General features: G+C 24.1%; 5 protein-coding genes across 7 annotated transcripts; 2 read left to right on the forward strand and 3 right to left on the reverse strand.

Moving 5' to 3' along the window:
- The first annotated feature begins 311 nt into the window (after nucleotides 1-311).
- LOC122712392 (serine/threonine-protein kinase unc-51) lies at nucleotides 312-5,042 on the forward strand. The gene is made up of 13 exons (XM_043932026.1): nucleotides 312-729; nucleotides 847-939; nucleotides 1,450-1,500; nucleotides 1,621-1,690; nucleotides 1,798-1,974; nucleotides 2,114-2,348; nucleotides 2,433-2,744; nucleotides 2,831-3,100; nucleotides 3,243-3,496; nucleotides 3,644-4,012; nucleotides 4,080-4,207; nucleotides 4,283-4,418; nucleotides 4,566-5,042. Exons 1-13 carry the CDS (start codon nucleotides 640-642, stop codon nucleotides 4,637-4,639), a joined length of 2,259 nt encoding a protein of 752 aa, XP_043787961.1. The 5' UTR covers nucleotides 312-639; the 3' UTR covers nucleotides 4,640-5,042.
- A 52-nt stretch (nucleotides 5,043-5,094) lies between these two features.
- LOC122712393 (translocator protein) lies at nucleotides 5,095-6,485 on the reverse strand. Its single transcript, XM_043932027.1, has 3 exons — nucleotides 6,176-6,485; nucleotides 5,426-5,638; nucleotides 5,095-5,359 (listed from the first exon to the last, which is right to left on the reverse strand). Exons 1-3 carry the CDS (start codon nucleotides 6,281-6,283, stop codon nucleotides 5,165-5,167), a joined length of 516 nt encoding a protein of 171 aa, XP_043787962.1. The 5' UTR covers nucleotides 6,284-6,485; the 3' UTR covers nucleotides 5,095-5,164.
- A 1,318-nt stretch (nucleotides 6,486-7,803) lies between these two features.
- Nucleotides 7,804-9,739, reverse strand: LOC122712385 (transmembrane protein 120 homolog). 2 transcript variants are annotated; one of them, XM_043932007.1, is made up of 6 exons: nucleotides 9,568-9,739; nucleotides 9,076-9,194; nucleotides 8,837-8,995; nucleotides 8,658-8,750; nucleotides 8,371-8,588; nucleotides 7,804-8,300 (listed from the first exon to the last, which is right to left on the reverse strand). In XM_043932007.1, the coding sequence occupies exons 1-6, from the start codon at nucleotides 9,634-9,636 to the stop codon at nucleotides 7,897-7,899; spliced, it is 1,062 nt and encodes a 353-aa protein (XP_043787942.1). In that variant the 5' UTR covers nucleotides 9,637-9,739; the 3' UTR covers nucleotides 7,804-7,896. The 2 variants fall into 2 exon arrangements, with proteins under 2 accessions (XP_043787942.1, XP_043787944.1); XM_043932009.1 differs by having other exon boundaries at nucleotides 9,496-9,697.
- A 2,829-nt stretch (nucleotides 9,740-12,568) lies between these two features.
- On the forward strand, nucleotides 12,569-15,601 carry LOC122712384 (cytochrome P450 315a1, mitochondrial). Of its 2 annotated transcripts, none has more exons than XM_043932006.1 (6): nucleotides 12,569-12,725; nucleotides 13,432-13,807; nucleotides 13,914-14,104; nucleotides 14,193-14,527; nucleotides 14,823-15,047; nucleotides 15,182-15,517. In XM_043932006.1, exons 1-6 carry the CDS (start codon nucleotides 12,662-12,664, stop codon nucleotides 15,404-15,406), a joined length of 1,416 nt encoding a protein of 471 aa, XP_043787941.1. In that variant the 5' UTR covers nucleotides 12,569-12,661; the 3' UTR covers nucleotides 15,407-15,517. The 2 variants fall into 2 exon arrangements, with proteins under 2 accessions (XP_043787941.1, XP_043787940.1); XM_043932005.1 differs by lacking the exon at nucleotides 12,569-12,725 and having other exon boundaries at nucleotides 13,171-13,807; nucleotides 15,182-15,394; nucleotides 15,488-15,601.
- A 216-nt stretch (nucleotides 15,602-15,817) lies between these two features.
- LOC122712273 (armadillo repeat-containing protein 5) lies at nucleotides 15,818-19,187 on the reverse strand. Its single transcript, XM_043931782.1, has 6 exons — nucleotides 18,778-19,187; nucleotides 18,408-18,628; nucleotides 17,614-18,333; nucleotides 17,369-17,544; nucleotides 17,026-17,287; nucleotides 15,818-16,941 (listed from the first exon to the last, which is right to left on the reverse strand). Exons 1-6 carry the CDS (start codon nucleotides 19,021-19,023, stop codon nucleotides 16,008-16,010), a joined length of 2,559 nt encoding a protein of 852 aa, XP_043787717.1. The 5' UTR covers nucleotides 19,024-19,187; the 3' UTR covers nucleotides 15,818-16,007.
- Nucleotides 19,188-19,318: the final 131 nt, after the last annotated feature.

Genomic DNA, 19,318 nt, shown 5'->3' on the forward strand with positions numbered 1-19,318 from the left:
TGAAATAATTTTTAATAGAATTATATTTAAAATTGTATTTATTATTAACAATGACATAATAAAAAACATTTAATTAAAAATATTATTTTCATATGAAATTTTTTTCATATCATTGTATATTTTTCTTTAAATTTTTTAAAAAATAAAATAAAAAAAATATTTTTGGTGATGTTATAACTTGTATAAAATTTTATATTCTTTTATGAACAAATTTAAAGAAATTTTAGGTTACGAGTTACGGGCACCTGATAGAATAGTCACATGCCTATGAATTAACACGACCTCTATGCGCGATTGTCTGACATTTTGCGAAGGTAACTGTGAACTGAGTGCGTATTCCATTGTGTTTTGTATTTTCGATATACTCGACCATCAGTGTCGTGGTACGAGTTAATGATCGATGTGATTTATAAGAGTGGACACAATGTAGATCGATGTTATTTATGTTGCTAAAAGCATTGCTGCAGAAAAATAACTATACCATACGAAAATTCTACGGAGCGCAAAATTTCTTATAACGCGTATCGATCTCTCCGTAGGCAATGCATCTTCCTTGCCTGTGCTATGTTTATAAACTGTTGACCTTGCTTGTCGAAGATCGATGAAAAATCCTCGATCGCCGAAAAATTACGATCAAGAATGGAAATTGTCGGCGATTACGAATACAATACGAAAGATCTGATAGGCCACGGCGCATTCGCTGTGGTCTTCAGAGGTAGACATCGTAAAGTGAGTCTGTTTTTTCTTCTTTTTTTATGGAAACAAATATGATCACTGATAAAATTACCAAAAATTATTCATTCAAATATTGATTATGGGAGTTATATATATTTCTTTTTTTTTTAGAAACCAAATTTTGTAGTGGCAATCAAAAGTATCACGAAAAAAAGTTTGGCGAAATCACAGAATCTGCTTGGAAAAGAAATTAAGATTCTGAAGGTTTGAAGCTGATATTTTTCTATATTTCTAAATAGAAATTGTATTGTATTTATTTTATAATAAGAAAAATGTCACTGTTTACGTTACATATACAAAAAATTGTTTTTATTTAATGTATAAAACAGAATTTTTTTTATATATTATTTACCTAAAATAATAAATTGTAAATGCATATTTATTTATTTATATAAATTTATTATATAAATTTTCATTTTATATTCATTAATAATCAATTAATAATAATTATATCATTATAATATTAATTATTAATAAAACAAATTATAATGATAATATATATAGTATATATATATATATATTATTATAATTTATATTATAATTTATATTTTATGATAATTTAATATGTAAATTTTTTAGAAAAAATAAGAATCATCTCTAATATGATAAAAATGTTACGTTACTTTAATTCATATATTGTTTCAATATTTCAATATTTTTTTATTTTAATAATTATATAATACATTTAATTCTTTACTTAATATTATGTTTTAGGAATTAACAGAATTACATCATGAAAATGTTGTTGCATTGTTGGATTGTAAGGTTAGTATAATAAAAATTAATATGTAATATTGACATTAATAAAAATAAAATATTTATATAAATATTAAATAATAATTAATATTGATATAATTTTTTGTTTATTATGAATTTATTGTTTAGGAGTCTAATTATAATGTCTTCCTCGTTATGGAGTATTGTAATGGTGGAGATTTAGCTGATTATTTAAGTGGTATGTTTTCTAAAAAATATATTATTAGAATATTTAATTTCTAAAATTTTAATATCTATTAAAGCAATTGTATTTAATCTATTTCATTTTTTATTAATTTTTTTTAGCAAAAGGCACTCTTTCTGAAGATACTATTAGAGTATTTTTAAAACAATTAGCAGGTGCAATGAAAGCACTACATGCCAAAGGTGTAGTCCACAGAGATCTTAAACCACAAAATATTTTACTCAGTCATAATTGTGGTAAAGCTTGTCCACAACCACATCAAATAACATTAAAAATTGGTAAATATTTATTCATTTTCTTTTTAATTTAAAGATCTATTGAAGATATATTTAAAAATTATTAAAATAACAATACAGCATATTATTTTTTTGTTATTAAAAAATGAAAATTTTTAAAGCATGTTATTTAATTTTCCAGCGGATTTTGGTTTTGCAAGATTTTTACAAGATGGTGTAATGGCTGCAACATTGTGTGGATCACCAATGTATATGGCACCAGAAGTTATAATGTCACTTCAATATGATGCAAAAGCAGATCTTTGGTCTTTAGGAACAATAGTTTTTCAGTGTCTTACTGGGAAAGCTCCATTTCAAGCTCACACACCTCAAGCTTTAAAATTATTTTATGAAAAAAATGCAAATCTTGGACCTAAGTATGTTACAATATATGTATCATATTTTTATCATGAAAAAAAAACTGTATTAGTTTTATTATGTTTTAATTTCTTATATTTTAGAATTCCTCCTGGAACTTCACCTGAACTATCAGATCTCCTAATGGGTTTATTAAGACGTAATGCTAGAGATCGTATGCCCTTTGATGAATTTTTTGGACATCCTTTCCTTCAAGGTTCTAGAGAAAGTCCCAGTCCAGTTCCTGCTGAACTCCCTGCTTCTCCAGGAACATTAACAATTCAAGAAGGAACTACAGTTATAAGATCAGAACCAGAAACAACTAGTCCGTGTTCTAGTCCTGAAGATGACTTTGTGCTTGTACCAAGTGATCTCAGTAGTGACACAGACAATAATCCTAATACGCAACAAGTAAAGTATGTATTTTAATAATAACACAATAATACTCTACAAATATATTTTTATCATTATTATATATGTAATATTATTATTAATTAATTAGGTATATTAAACAAGCTAGTAGAGAGGCAGTGAGTCCACCACGACCATGTTTTCTTCCTATTTCGGAGCCAATTCCTGTTCCATCACAAAGAAGTATTGCACAACCATCATCTCCTTCTACTAATATAAGATCAGGAAGCAGTGTTGTTCCACGCTCGCAACCAATAAGCATGAAACGTAGTGTGGATACTCATAGAAGTCATGCTCCTGATATTGGCTCTCTTAGTCCACCTAGTGTTCAATTTGTAATTGGTACACCACCCAGTAGAAGGTATATAAATATTATATTGATATAGATTGTTTTATATTTTTATATATTTTATTTTATATTATTTTATAATTATGATTTTATAAAATAATATATATCATTATTTATTATTTATTATCATTATTATCAAACTGATTATTTTTAGATTGAGTGAAACACCTCCACCGCCAAATACATGGCAAGTTAGTCCTGTTGCAAGGCATTCACATACTTCGAGTGGAACGTCACCATTACGGCGTTCAACTGGAAATAATAGTGCATCCTCACCACTGTTAACAGGACCATTAGCAGTGTTAGGTTCTCCTACATCAAGAGCATTTCAGGATAATAATAACACATTGAGGCATTCACCAGTTATTCCTTTTGGTACAAGAGCAGTTACTCTTCCTGAAATATCTGGTAGATAATTATATATTTCTAAGTTATTATAATAATAAATATAATAGAAATAATATATATAATTATAATATAAATAACTATAATAATAAATATTTTATATTAAATTCGTTAATATAATTTATACTTATTTATTAAATGTATTTGTAGAAGCGGGTAATTTTCAAAATCTTCTACCAGAAGTAAATCCTACAATAACAGATGATCGACCATTGACATTTATTGCACCCGAACTTCCAGAAGAAACGCTTTTAGAGCGGGAACACAACGAAATATTAGCAAAGTTAAATTTTGTTGTTGCATTATGCGAATGTGTATGTGAAGTAGCAAGGACAAGAGCAGGACCTTTAGGTGCACCTTTGGGTGGTATTGAACAAGCAAGCACTGCTGCAACAAGAAGAAGAGCAGAACAAGTAATTTTACTTGTTAGAGCTCTTCAGTGGCTTAGTTCTGGATTAAGTCTAGCAACACAACAACTTAAGGCTGGCAGATTACAGCCAACTGCCAGTGTAAAAGAAGGTAATTTTCATTTGTTAATAATTATTATATATGACATATAATAATATTAAAAATAATTATATTTCAGTTGTGAATACAATGAATGAAAAATTCAGAACGTGCCTCACAGAATGTAAACAGCTCAATAGTGTAGGGCTTCTTCATCAGACAGGAGCTACTGCAGATAAGATTCTTTATAATCATGCCATTCAAATGGTAAGTATATGATTAATTTTTTTTTTATAGATAAGTTAAATGTATTTATTTCTAAACTATTTTTTTATTTAATAGTGTCAATCAGCAGCATTAGATGAATTGTTTGGTAATCCTGCAGAATGTTTTCAACGATATCACACAGCACAGATATTACTGCATTCTTTATCACAACATGTCAGCCATAGTCAAGATAGAGCTCTCCTTATTAAATGTAATTTATTTTTTTTTTTTACCAAAAAATGTTAGAATTCTTTACTTTAGAATTAATTTTTTTTTTTATTTAACATCATATTTTAAATCAAAAAAAAATAATATACATATACATGCGCATCATTTGTTTCATTTGTTTCATTTATAGATAAAGATGCTGTTGAGAAACGTTTATATGTACTTCAACAACAAGGCTACATTTATGCAACAGATCCAACATAGCGCTTGTGAAAATTGGCAACAGACTGCAGTGACCCGCCCAAATCCATACCATTCTCAATATCTCTTTTCTGTAAGATATTCTGCCCTATTCTGTATAAAAACTGTTAATTCATTGATCATTATGATCATATTACGAAGATTACATTGTAGAAATAAATTTAAAATTACATATATAGTAAATTTTGTTACACAGAATAGGGTAGATTACTCCATGAAAGAGTATGAAAGTGATTCTGTACAAGTTTCTTTATATGATTTATTAATGAATACAAATAATGAATTATAATTATATATATATAATATATATATTATATTATATATATATTGTAATGTACGTATGGTTGATTAACTAACCTTTATTTCATATCAAACAATAAATATGTCTATACTAATAGCATTGTGCATTCAATGCAAGATAGTTTCTTATTAAATAATAATGATATAATAACTGTAAAAAAAAAGTAAAATATTATTTTTATTAGATGATCTACATTAATATTATTTGGTACAGAAGTATCAAATATATTATTCTTTTTTTTCATTTGCACTTGCTTCAATGCTTGGTTTGTTATTCTTGTAAATTGTATAATTTAATGCTGTAGCAAGAGTAGTCCAAGCTAAATATGGAATAATCAAACAACCAGCATATGGATTTACATTATAAAATGCCACACCCATTGCTGCAGTACTTCCCCACAATAAAACAATTTCATACAGAGCCTAAAAATATAAGAGGATTAGAAATGTAATTAAAAAAAAAAGATATACTTATTTATATCAAAATACCCATTTTATCTTGTGTAACCCAAAAAATAATGGTGACCAAGACCAGTTTAATATTAAATTAGTTCCATAAATAGAAAGAGGTAATATTGCTTTTCTAAAACCATCACCATCTCTCCATATTAAATATGAAGAATATCCTATTGTGCAATATAGAGTTGTCCAGATTGGAGCAAATAACCAATTTGGTGGAGTCCAAGTTGGTTTTTTCAAAGACTATTAAGTATCATTCAAAAAGTTTATTATTTTATTAAATCTAATTATATTTAAAAACAATTTTAATATAATCAATTAATGGTTAAAAAGTATTTATTATAACATATCATAAATAATACAACACAAATAATTTATTTTATTATAAAAACAATAGTAATATTAATTTAATTTTTTTAATAATGATATTATTGTTATCTTATATTATTATTAAGTTTTATAAATACATAAGATTTTTTTTTAAACTTGATAAAATAAAACTCAGGAATTAAATTTATTTAAATTTAATATTTATTAAAATTTTTATAATAGATAATTAAGACAAATATAATAAAATTTAATCAATATGATCAATAAAATCAAATTATTACATATTATTTTATTACAATACAATTAACAATACAAAAATATTATTTTTTAATATAATTCAGAATTTTTATGCTTTCTGTATCGAAATAATTCTTTTGTTAAATTTATTATTTATAATTTTTAAACTATTTATAATTTTTAAATTATATTATGATTAATCGATTTAATTACCTCATACCAAGGTTTGATATTTTTTCTAGAAAAGTAGCTTCCAGCCCATCCTCCAATATTCGGATGAATAATAGCTATTGCGACTGGCCACGATACTTTTACAGGCATTTTAAAAAAAAAAAAATATTATTTAACTATTTTTAACGATAACTTAATATCGATAGCATAGAGTATATATGAATAGACATATTACGACTAACGGTTTTCCAGTGTTGTGACTGCTTATCTACTTTAAAGTATTATATATTTGGATATCAGCACTTATATATTTTTATTTATATAATGCAATGACTAAGAAAAATTGCAATATCATGTCTATAAAATGCAAATTTTAATGATAATAATAAGTATACTACGATTTTATATATATATATATATACATGTATTTTCTTTGAATGTATAATAAAAACATATTATAAATTTATAACAATCGCAATAAATGTTAAAAAAATAACTTCATAATAGATTGTATATATAACTTCATAATATTTTTTTACAATAAATTATTTTTTTTATAGATAAGTTTAATATTTTCGTACTTAATAAACAATAAAAAAATATTAATAAATTCATTTAAAAATATAATTCTGCTATATATTGTAAAAACTTGTAATGTAATAAATGTTTATTCTATTTTTTACATTTTTAGTAGCACCAATAGAAAAAAAAACAAACACAAAATGCATGCACTCAAGCACATATGCCCCTTTATAATGTTAATAATTTATTATTTTATTTAATATTAAGTAATATTTATTTACATATATAATTTAATAAATATTAAGAAGATATAATATATATTAAGAAGAAATAAGAGTTATATTACATAAATTTATAAATCGCCATGCATAAAAATTATAAGTTTTAATAGTGTGAGTAAAAAAATACGAGTGTGCGTGAATTATATTAATTTAATTTAATTTAATTTAATTATCTATTATTATATATTGTAATATATAATAATAAGCATATATATGTACGAATATACATATACTCTTATGTAAATGCAATTTTACATATGAAATTATTAAATTTCGTTTTCTTTTTCTTAATATATATATAAAATATATTTTATGATGACCAAAATTTATTTATTATTATTTTTTAAATATAAGTTTAAATTTCAATTCAATAGATTTATGTATCAGTAACTGTGAGATATAACATTTTAAACAATCAGTTAATTAAGAATTATATATGGAGAAAATTTTTAATTTATTTCTACATGAGTACTCTAAATAATATCTAAATTTTAGTTTTATTTTAAAAAACTTAACAATAAACACGCACAATTTTGATATATTATGTTAGTACTTACAAAAATAAATATTGGGTAATATAGGTAAAGTGAAAAATTTTTATCAAGATATGAAAAGGAATACAAAAAGAATATTTCCAAAGAATTCATTTTCATATTGCAACAAGCTAGTACACATTAAATGGATCTTGTGCTTGATAAAAATAATATTTATATATGTAATATGTAATGAGAGAAATATGTCAACCTATGGAAGAAAGAATTTTAAGATATTTTATTTACTTTTAGTCTATATTCTTTGAATTAATTTATTATCTGTGTTATTTGTATTTTTTATAATTTTTTCCCCTCTTTTTAACATTTGTATTTTTTTTCTCACTTTTAAATTATTTTTTATTCATGAAACATTTATTTTGTATTTTATTAAATTGTTTATCATACTCGCCTCACAACAAATTTCTCATTAATTTTGTTTTTTCATATTTTTTTCTCCATTTGAATCTTTCTTACGTTCAAATTTAGAAGCAAATACTCCAGGAAAATGATATTTTACACGTTCTCTTAATTTTTGACGAATTACCATAATTGTTGTTATTGTATTACCTAGAAATAATACCAAAAACATTCCACTGAGGACTGAAACATGCCATGTAGCTTCTGAATGGGATATTAATGTATACAAGATATATGCGTTGTACAACTGAAACATATATCCAACAAAAAGGAACGGTAATAAAAACGATAATCCACGCCACATCCATGAATGAAAACCTTCAATGGTAATATCCATATTATGTCTTTCACCTAATGCTTTCAAGCGATATAAAACACCTCGTTGATAGCAGAATTGTAGAGACTGTACTACACCTATAAATGAATGTACTTAAAATTGTTGTTAAAAAAAAATTTTTAACATAAGCTTGAATAAATAACATACTGATATAAGCATTGAACCATAGAAATTGTTGTCTAAATGCATACCATGGCCCTGTGTTAGGCCATACTAATAAAACACCAGATACTACAGTTGAAAGGAAATGATGAAATCTCCACCAACCTTTTATTCTTGAACCATTTACTTTTAATATACTTTCCCTTATTGTCAACGTACAATAATACCAAACTAAAAGGAACATGAAACTAAGTTCCAAAGTTCTGTAATATATATTATCAATTATTATAAATATATTTTTTTATATTCTACAAAAATAAATAATATATTACCTGATATTAGTTACTAGATTTAATACAGATAAAATAAAACCAATTACTGAAAGAACTAATTTAAATTTTTCATATTCATCTTTATATTTGAATCTAAAATATAAATGAATTATTAAAAAATATATTTTATAATATATTACCTTTTAGATAAATTATTTCTACAATGATATTATTCTTACTTATCACTTTTATTTAATATGGAAACATTAACATTGCCTAAAATAATTTGAAGATATGTGCCATTTGGTTTCGGTAAAGTTTGTTCTATTTCATGTAATTGTTGCTCTCGTTTTGTCATTTCTTTGTTTAATCCTTTTTGTGTTTCGCACGCATGTAATCTGAAATTAAATATATAAACATAATACATTTATTTATGTATTGAAAATAAAATATATATGCTTTTAAATTAATTACTTACTGTTTGAGTGACTTTGATATTACACTCATTCGGTATGTTTGGTGAGAAATTCCTTTCAAACATTTTGTTTGAAGTTCAACTACTTCTTCTAATTTTGCAAGATATTCTTTGTTTAATGTCTGTTAAAAAATTAAATATTGCTATTGTTTAAGTATTATGTTGTTTAAATAGTACTGTTATTCAAATAATTTTTAAAATAATTTGTATAATATGGAAAAATTTGTTCAGAATATATTGATTGAAGAATGAAAAATAACAAAAAATAACGAAAAAAAACAAATGTTTTATATAAGATAATATTTTAAACTCATACGGAAAGATATATAAAAAAAAAAACATTTAAGTTTTATAATATATTAAAAATAATTAAACTTTTCATATACCAATTACGAGTATGGATAAATAAAAAATACACTTAACCTCACAGAAAATGGTCCAACGTGTTAATCATCGACAACATCAGTACCCAGGATTAACAAAAAATTATCTTACTTCTAATTCCTTGTAATCTTGTGCTAGGTCGTTCCAATCTTTCAAACAGGATTCAACATCGGTATCCATCGTAGTAAAAAAAAAGGGATGATAGCCAACAACTCACTAAAGATTCAGGTACGCAAAGATTTGTCGTAGTTGTATTACTACACTACTATCAAGTAAGTAAGTTGTACTTCCTCAGGCATTTGACGGCAGAGTGCTCTAAAGTAAAAAGTCATCTCTGACTATTCTGCTTTTTAAATTCGACATATGATAAGAAAATATTTTGAATATTTGTGAAAAGAAATTATATTTTATAATATTATTTAATTTGAATTTATTTTCAATATTAAAATTTATATAATAAAATATTTGTAATTTAACATATTTTATGTGTATGTATGTACGTATGTATGAACGTATGTACGTATGTATGTATGCATGTATTGATATATTTTTTAAAATGTTAAAAATTTTTTTTTTTTAAATTTAATTAAATAGCAATTTTAATAATACTCATTGGTTTTTAAAATAATAATTTTTTAATAGAAGATGATAATAATTTTAATGTTCCATAAAAATTTTCAATTATATTTTAATTATTTTTGAATAATCAAAAAATTGATTATTTTATTTTTATAAAATTACAAAATAACTATGATTATATTTGTTTGATAAAATATATTTATATTTAAATTATTTTTCAATAAAATTGGATTATTTTTTAATAAAACAGGATATTCATTTTATATAATTCAAGTGATTTGAAGATAATTTTTAATATATATGTATATATATATATATATATTTCCTAATATTTACTTTTCATTTTAATTAAAATAAAGCTATATTTTATTAATTAATACTATTGTTAAGTACTATGTTGTTTAAATATTGCTGTTGTTCAAATAATTTTTAATTATTAATTAAAAATATTAAAATTTAATACTAAAATATTTTTTGAATTCTTTAATTTCATAATGTTTACTTACATATATTGTTATGTATACTTTCAATATTATAATTTTTAATTAAATAAATGTTTCACGTTCGTCGATAATGGCATGTTTATCGGTCGGGCTATTATGTAAATTATTGATCGGAAATCTTCAAACATATAATCGTTTTCGATTAAATTTACTCGTATCCTGTTGTATCGTTGAATACGCGAATTTTTTCACGGTCGTTGACCAGACAGCTCCACCAATCTGCAAAGAAAAAAATACTTTACATTCTCTGGTAAACACGTTTCTTTATTCGACTATCGTACTTCATTTTAGAATTTGTTGATCTTCAGATCTGATAAAAAATGTGATCTATGTACCTATTTTAGCTTCTCTTGTTGATTTTCATGTATATATAATATGTATTTTTAGAGAATCAATTTAAAAAATGAAAAATGTTTTTAAAAAATTTTTTAAAAATAAATTTTTAATAATTAATTTTTTTTTATTTACAGTAGACATTGTTAAATTATTACCAAAAAATTATTTAATAATTCTTATAATAATTGCAATATATTTTAATTATATTCATACTTCATAATAATATTCCTTAATTCCTATATTAATTTTTTTTAATTAATATTCTTTCTATAATTGCATATGATTGAAAACAATTTTTGATTTATATCTAATATATCATATGCATAAATATTATTTCTTCCCTAAAGAATATTATTGAGAAATTAATGTGTATTATATAAAATATAATATATTATGTAAAAATATTTATATAAAAATGCATTATGTAAAACATTATGATATTAAAGAATCAATGAGTTTTAGTGATCTATTTTATTAGTGAATTTAAAATATGGATATATTATTTATAAATGCTATCATTTTATTCAAAGTTTTCTGATATTATTCAACTTTGCGAATAGAAAACTTATAGAAGAAAAATTTTATTTATTATTTATTAATATTATTTATTGATGACTTAAAAATATTATAGTTTAGTGTAAAAAATTATTTTATAATTCTAAATTAAGAAAAAAAAAAATATTTTTCTGAAAAAAAATTGAAATTTCAAAACATAAAAATACAAGAAATTATTAATGTTTTATAAAACATTTAATAAAAAAAAAAAATAAAATTAATTTTAACTAATATTTCGTAAAAAATTCTTGATTTTTTGAATATTTTAGAAAAATTATAACAAAAATATAAAAGATTGTTATTTAATATTCTTATTTTAAACAATATGTTAAAAATAGATATAAAATCATAGTTATTGCTTTACAAGTAATAATAATTATAAAATAGATATATATTATTATATTAATATTAAATTTATTTCTATATTTGAATGAAATTTTATATAGCTCATAATTCTTTATTCTTAGAATCTTATACGTGATCCCCACTCTATAAGAAATTTCAGCAGGAGATTTAAATATCTTCGAAACTGTTAAACAGAGACCAGTAGTCGGACGTCATGGATACGAGATAACCACGATTAATTCGTGAATTTATTAGTGTTTATCAGTAATTAAAAAATTGAACAGTAATGAAACTCATAAAAAAGTTTTAATTTAGAGTTTTATAATTTTATTTCAAATAATGAATATGAATTTAATAAAAATCAATAAATATAAATATGATATTTGCAAAAAAGGGGTTAAAAATATCAATTATATTTTTAAAAAATTTAATGATAACAATTAAAAATAAGTTTCAGTGAATATAAAATTAATGAATTTATAAAAAGTTAAATAAATGTTATACAGAAAGAATTGCATAAATATATAAGTATATAATACAATTTCAATCTTTTTTAATTACATTTTATTATAATTCTTGTTTGATTATAAATTTATAATTGATGTATAAGAATTATATATAGATATTTCCAAAAAATACTAATACTATTACTATTCTTTATTAGTATATACATATATATATGCAAAAATTATTTCTCTAATATTAGTAGCGTCTCAATTATCTATTTAGTATACAATTTATATTATAAAATAATTGTGAATTATTATTCAAATAATAACAAATATTACGAACAATTTACATTAATCGCTCGATATTACGTTAATATTGATGTTATTATAATTAATTGAAAATAAGAATATAGTGAATCATGAAACGAAGGAATTCTCATGAAAGAAAGTGGAAACCTGCAGCGGAGGGGTAAATGGCTTCTAGATAACGGCATAGTAAACGGTATTCGATCTTCTTCTTCACGTGTATACCAGTGTTTTATAATCGGCGTGTAACTTGAACATTTTTCTATAAATTCGTCTCTTTCTAATTCAACATTTTCTATTATATTTCTGGTTATGATTAGAAATCATAATAATTAATATGTATATAAAGATATCACTGAAAAATATGACTGTATTTACTGTGAGAAAATTATAATGGTTATGTTATTACAAAAAATATATGGATTAATATTAATATTAATATAATCATAAAAAAAATTATATCATTATTTTGAACTATCACCAGTGTTATCATTGGATTGAATTTAAGTTATCAAGCATGACACCAGAAAGAGAAAACAAGAGGTATTAAACGATTTATTTTTCAATGAAGTTATGTCTGAGATTGAACAAAAAACGATTCGTTTGCAAAATAAAAGTTTCAAATTTAATATAAACTTGTAACGTGTTTTGAATGTAAACTAATATCGGTATCATTGGTGTTTCTTGTGCTTATCATTTAAATTCACATTAATGGTAGATAAGGAAGAATCATTTATGAATTAAGAAAATGAATCTTGCGCAAAATATTTTGAAAAGCGGCAAATCCGTAAGTCTTTCCAGCAATGTCATCGCGTTGAAATATAATGTACCTGGTTGCGGTTACGCAGGCGCATCGCAGACATCAAGAATCGATGATTTATCCGATATCTCGAAATCCACAGATGGCGGGAATCGATCGAAGATAGAAATCACGGAGAAATTACGTGATAGAAATTATGGTACTGTAGCAGTAGCAACTAGCGGAAGTATTTTACAGGAAATGCCAGAACCGCGAGGAATTCCTGTGTTTGGAACACTTTTTTCATTCATTTTATCTGGGGGTCCAAAAAAACAACATGAGTACGTTGATAAAAGACACAAAGAACTGGGTCCTGTTTACAAAGAACGTATAGGACCAACCACGGCAATTTTTGTAAATTCAATTCATGAATTTCGTAGAATTTTTCGACTTGAAGGATCAACACCAAAACACTTCCTACCAGAAGCTTGGACACTTTACAATGAGATACGGAAATGTCGTCGCGGTTTGCTATTCATGTATATTAACTAAATATTTTTCTATAAAATACAAAAATATATTTATAGTTTAAATGAAAAAAATTTAAACTTGTTTGATTTTTTATATATTTTCATGTTATGATAGGAATGGCGAAGAATGGATATATTTCCGTAAGATTTTAAACAAAGTAATGTTATTACCAGATCCAACAAATTTAATGATTGCACCATGTCAAGAAGTAGCCATAGAACTTAAACAAAAATGGCAAAAACAGATTAAGACCAATAACATTATATCGAATTTACAAGTTCAACTTTATCAGTGGTCTATAGAGGGTATAATATAATATATACATAATAATTTATTTCAATACCAAAAAATGTAATAATAAATAGTCCATAGAAACACATTTTTATTTTACAGCTATGATGGCCACGTTAATGGGATCGTATTGGTATTCTTACAAACATCAATTGTCCCGAGATTTCGAAATATTGGCAGAAACATTGCACGAAATATTTGAATATTCAGCTAAATTATCTATAATACCAGTTAAATTAGCTATGAATTTACATTTACCTGTTTGGAAAAAATTTGTTGCATCTGCTGATACAGCTTTCGAAATTGTTCGAATGTTGGTACCAGAAATGGCTAAATTAGGTGGTAACGGTTTATTAAAGAAAATGATGGATGAAGGTATTCGAGCCGAAGACGCAATCTGCATTGTTACCGATTTTATTTTAGCAGCTGGTGATACGGTTAGAGTGTAACTATTTTATGAAACAAGAATTTATATTTGAAATTTATAAAAATAATTATTTGAATTTGAAACAAATTCAAATTATAATATATATATAATATTCAATTATAATTCAAATTATATATATTATATATATATTATAAATATATTATAAATTTTATTTAAATTTAAAATAAATAAAATAGAAAACTTAATAAAATTAAATTAAATGTCAAAAATTAAATACTTATATATTTATTTATATTATTTATTTGTAAATAATTAAAAAAATTAATTTTGTATTTTATATTTAGACGGCGACAACTTTGCAGTGGGTATTATTGTTGTTATGTAATCATCCTGAAAAACAAGAAGAATTATTTAAACACTTAAAAGATCTTCCTCAAAAAGATATATTAAGATTACCATTATTAAAAGGTATAATCAAAGAATCTCTTCGATTATATCCTATAGCTCCATTTATATCTAGGTATTTACCGGTAGATAGTGTGATTGGTAATTACTTTGTGCCAAAAGGGGTAAATGAATTTATATTATATTTTATTTGTTATAAACATATTAATAAACAATGAAAAAGAAATTAAAAGTCATTATATATTATAAAGATTGTATTATAAATTATATTATAAAGTCATATTATATTTTATTATAGGAATTGCTTGTTTTATCACTTTATTCGAGCGGTCGCGATGCTGCGAATTTTCCACAACCAAATGAATTCCGTCCAGAAAGATGGATTAGAACGCAAAAAGGTATTTATCAAGGCGTAGTACATCCACATGCAAGTTTACCATTCGCTTTAGGCGCTAGAAGTTGTATTGGTCGAAAACTGGCAGAAATACAAATATCGCTTGCATTAGCAGAGGTGCGTAAATAATTATATATTAATAAATTATATATTATATATTAAGAATTGATAAACATATTTGATGATATGATTTTATTTTAAAAATTGCAGTTAATTAAATCATTTAAAATAGAATGTATAAATAAGAATCAAGTAAAATTAATTTTACATTTAATTTCTGTACCATCGCAATCAATAAAATTGAAATTGATGGAGAGAAATTAGCTAATATAACAAAAAGAAATATCATTTAATTGTAAAAATAGTAAATTATTTTTTTGTTGTTTATTTTTTTATTTCCTTCTATGCAATATTTTATCCATATACATTTATATTGAATAAAATACAAATATTTTCACCATTGTACATATATATGTGTAAATTAATTATGTTATAATTATTAACATTTAAATATATATTTTTAATTAAATGACATTTATAAATTGTATACTTATTAATATTCATCAATTCTAAATCTTACAATAAATTCATAAAGCATGATCGAAGTAGAGAATGAGTAAAATATTTTGTTATATAAAAGTTTCATTAAGCGTTTCAAATTTAGAAAATATAGATTAAATAATTAAAATAATGTTATTAAATATTACAATTATATACAATTAATTTATTATTAACGTTGGCACAAAACGTTGTTTATAATTTTTTTTATTTCGTCTAAAAATTCATGAAAATTGTCGGTAGTAGAAAAATCTTGAAATGCTTGAACTCTTTCAGATTTTGTCATTGAAGCTGTCAGAAATCTCTTTACGCAACAAGATTTTAGTTCGTGACATGAGTTTATTCTCGCCCAATTCCACGCTTTACTCAAATTTTTATGATTCAATTTAGATATAGAACTTTCTGTAAGAATATCTGATATATCAGCCATAAGGAACCTGTCCGCCAATAGTACAGCATCTAATATAGATTCAATAGTTCTATTTTCGAAAGCCGAACCATTTGCAGCTAGAAGTAATGTATTAAGACCTTCTTTTGATGTGTTTCGTAATTTGACACGTTTTTTACCCGATTCTGAAAAGTTTCCTTCAAGCATTGCTGAAAAGGCATCCGATTTTTGACATAGTGTTTGCCTACAAGCATCAATAGTCGTACCATCATCTAGTTCGAATGTAACTGTTGCAGGTTTCGGATGATTGTCGTATACTCTTGGAAAATCTGCTGAAATGGTTTCTATGATTTGATACTTTTCTACAATCTCAGGTTGAATTTCCAATGTGTTTGCTAATCGACAAATTGACCAAATAGCATTTTCATAAAGATTGTGTTGTTGATTAGATAGAATCTGAAATATTAATCGAAGACCACCATGATTATTCAGAAGTGATTTTAGAATATATCGTGACTTGATTAGGAATGGTATCGAAACTGCGATAACTAATTTATGAGCTTCCTCTCCACGAAGCAATATAGATGTAAGTTCACCTATCGCTCCGCCAGTTTCTGCTAGGGCGCATAGTTGTCTTGTATACTGTTCAGAACCATATAATGTTTGAGCTTCAAAAACGAAGCCTTGTTTTAATAATGGTATTAAATATACTCCATTTCTATATAAAAAATTATTTATTAAATATTATAAATCTTATTTAAAATCTTATTTTTTTTAATTAAAAAAAATTTTATCTATTTACCTTATAATTCTAGTTAAAATTCTAGACGCTTTTGGATTTTTAGCGTGTTTGATATAGGCTGATAATGCTTCAATAGTTGCGGGATCAGCCAATCGATCAACTGGATCATTTGAATGACTTAATCGACTTAATAATACTAATGTCCATACATTTGCATATTCCCAAACATTTGATTTATTTCCTTCTTCTGAATTTTGAGATTTTTCCACATTTACAGTTATTGATTTACAACTTTTTAATGATTCTACTTCTTCTTGAGGTTCTGAAAAAAATTATTGAAATTTGCTATTTTTCAAGTTTTTTAAATTTAATATATTATTTTAAAATATAAAAATTAATTTACCGTCTTCGTTGTCCATTATTTCTGTATCACTACAAACTGGACTATAATTGTCTTCAGTATTTTCATCATTTTCAATAGAATCATAAAAAGGTAATGGTGGTGTACTAGGAGGTGAAGAAGAAACACTAACAGCACTACCTGGACTCCAATCATCTCGATAATAATCTGAACTAAATCTATAGATAAAAAAATCATGATTTTATATTTTCTATAATAATAAATTAAAAACAATCTTACAAGCATACCTTCCTAAATTTGTCTTATTATATTTTAATTCTAGTTGTTTATTAGGAGGAGAATCATTCTCTCTTTTTCTTGAAACGTTCGTCTCCTCATAAGATACTGTTTCAGTTACCATTTTTTTCAATCTAATAACTAAAACATCAAGCAAACCATTTTTTATCATTATTGTAATACTTGGATCATCATAAATGAATTGTGCTAAAGCATGCAATAATATAGGATGATATTTTTCATTTTTAATATCTTTTAATAATGATAACATTAATTCTAAGCCAAATCCCATTCTAATTCTTGCACGATTTACAGCTTCTCTACAAAACAAACATAAACTGACTAATGTTTCTTTAGATAGTTCCAAGTGATCTTTGATGAGAATAATCAAACTTTCAATAGCACCAAAATTTCCCAGAATAGGTCGACATTCTGCAATTTGGCAAAGATTGTACAAACATCTGATTGCTATTTTATTATTCATATCACAACATTGTATAATACACTTATAACCCTGCATATCATTTTCCCCTCGTAATTGTTCCCCAACTCGAGGATCAAGCGTAGCCAAAAATACACACATGGCTTTTAAACAAGTTTCTATTAAATCTATATATTTTGTATCTGTTTTTAATTGTTCCTTTGCCATTACTAATAAATTTGTAATTCGAATTATTACTCCAGATTCTAAGATTTCTTCTCTACTACCTTCGTACATAGTCCAAATATTTCTTCAAAAAAAATATATAGTTAAATATTGACTAGGAAAAGAATATTATTAATGTATAAATTATTTTTTTAATACCTTATAGCTCTAATACCCATTAAATAAGTTTGCATATATATGTCTAATTGTAAAAGATCAACTAAAGCTTGTATTGCTCCAGCTTTACATAATGATTTTGCATGCCAATCACATTCAGATAAATTACCAATTAATCTACAAGCACGACAATGCAAAGAATTTCCTAGTTTTATATGTTTTATTATAGAAATTACATGAGTTGCTATTTTAGATCCTTTGACCTAAAATGTAACAATATATTTAAAATACATTATTGTAAAATTCTATAAGAAGATATCAAATTAAATATTAAATTTTATAAGAAAAATACTTTGTTTAATAAATATATCTATTAATTGATATAAAAGTATAAAAATAAATATACATATACCTTTTCTCTTGCATCGGAATTCATGCAAGCATTTGCTAAAATACTTAAAGTCATATTCAATATTTTTATATTGTGACAATGAAGTAAATTTACTAAAATGCCTAATCCTCCATCTTTGGCAAATTGCTTGTAACACTTTGAATCATTTTTAAGTTGTGTCAAACATGACCAAATTCCGCTTTTCGAGTCCAATTTTATATGTTTAAATAATTCTTGTAATATCGGGCCTTCTTGCCTCTCACCCATGTTCAATATTTTTATAAACGAATAAAAAAATTAATGAAAATTTGTTAGTTTTTTAAAAGAAACATAACCTCTAAATTATACTGCCAACTAGTTTGACAGTTTCACCCATATAGTAGCTTATAAAAATAAGACAAAAAAGATCGTAGTTTAATTAATAAATTTCACTGTCAAAATGTATTTAAACTATGGTTATCAATTTTATAACTCATATTATAAATTTATAGTTTTATAAATATAAATAATAAATTATTTTGTAAAATTATTTTTTTAAATTTCCCGCTATTTGATTTTAGTA

This window comes from Apis laboriosa, unplaced genomic scaffold (assembly GCF_014066325.1).
Source record: "Apis laboriosa isolate Shangri-la unplaced genomic scaffold, ASM1406632v1 scaffold1_cov151, whole genome shotgun sequence".
NCBI lineage: Eukaryota > Metazoa > Arthropoda > Insecta > Hymenoptera > Apidae > Apis > Apis laboriosa.

Bases quoted from the DNA above. Each gene is read 5' to 3' on its own strand.
- LOC122712384 (XM_043932005.1), top strand. From the start codon at position 13,278: ATGAATCTTGCGCAAAATATTTTGAAAAGCGGCAAATCCGTAAGTCTT. The intron at 14,528-14,822 runs GTTAGAGTGTAA...TTTTATATTTAG, and splicing joins TTTTAGCAGCTGGTGATACG to ACGGCGACAACTTTGCAGTG. The intron at 15,048-15,181 runs GTAAATGAATTT...ATTTTATTATAG, and splicing joins ATTACTTTGTGCCAAAAGGG to GAATTGCTTGTTTTATCACT.
- LOC122712392 (XM_043932026.1), top strand. From the start codon at position 640: ATGGAAATTGTCGGCGATTACGAATACAATACGAAAGATCTGATAGGC. The intron at 940-1,449 runs GTTTGAAGCTGA...ATTATGTTTTAG, and splicing joins AAGAAATTAAGATTCTGAAG to GAATTAACAGAATTACATCA. The intron at 3,497-3,643 runs GTAGATAATTAT...ATGTATTTGTAG, and splicing joins TACTCTTCCTGAAATATCTG to AAGCGGGTAATTTTCAAAAT.
- LOC122712385 (XM_043932007.1), bottom strand. From the start codon at position 9,636: ATGGATACCGATGTTGAATCCTGTTTGAAAGATTGGAACGACCTAGCA. The intron at 8,751-8,836 runs GTAAGAATAATA...TTTATATTTTAG, and splicing joins ATATTAAATAAAAGTGATAA to ATTCAAATATAAAGATGAAT. The intron at 8,301-8,370 runs GTATGTTATTTA...ATTCATTTATAG, and splicing joins ATGGTTCAATGCTTATATCA to GTGTAGTACAGTCTCTACAA.
- LOC122712273 (XM_043931782.1), bottom strand. From the start codon at position 19,023: ATGGGTGAGAGGCAAGAAGGCCCGATATTACAAGAATTATTTAAACAT. The intron at 18,334-18,407 runs GTATTAAAAAAA...TTTTTTTTGAAG, and splicing joins ATGGGTATTAGAGCTATAAG to AAATATTTGGACTATGTACG. The intron at 17,288-17,368 runs GTAAATTAATTT...AATTTTTTTCAG, and splicing joins AATAATGGACAACGAAGACG to AACCTCAAGAAGAAGTAGAA.
- LOC122712393 (XM_043932027.1), bottom strand. From the start codon at position 6,283: ATGCCTGTAAAAGTATCGTGGCCAGTCGCAATAGCTATTATTCATCCG. The intron at 5,639-6,175 runs GTAATTAAATCG...GATACTTAATAG, and splicing joins ATATCAAACCTTGGTATGAG to TCTTTGAAAAAACCAACTTG. The intron at 5,360-5,425 runs GTATTTTGATAT...TTATATTTTTAG, and splicing joins GGTTACACAAGATAAAATGG to GCTCTGTATGAAATTGTTTT.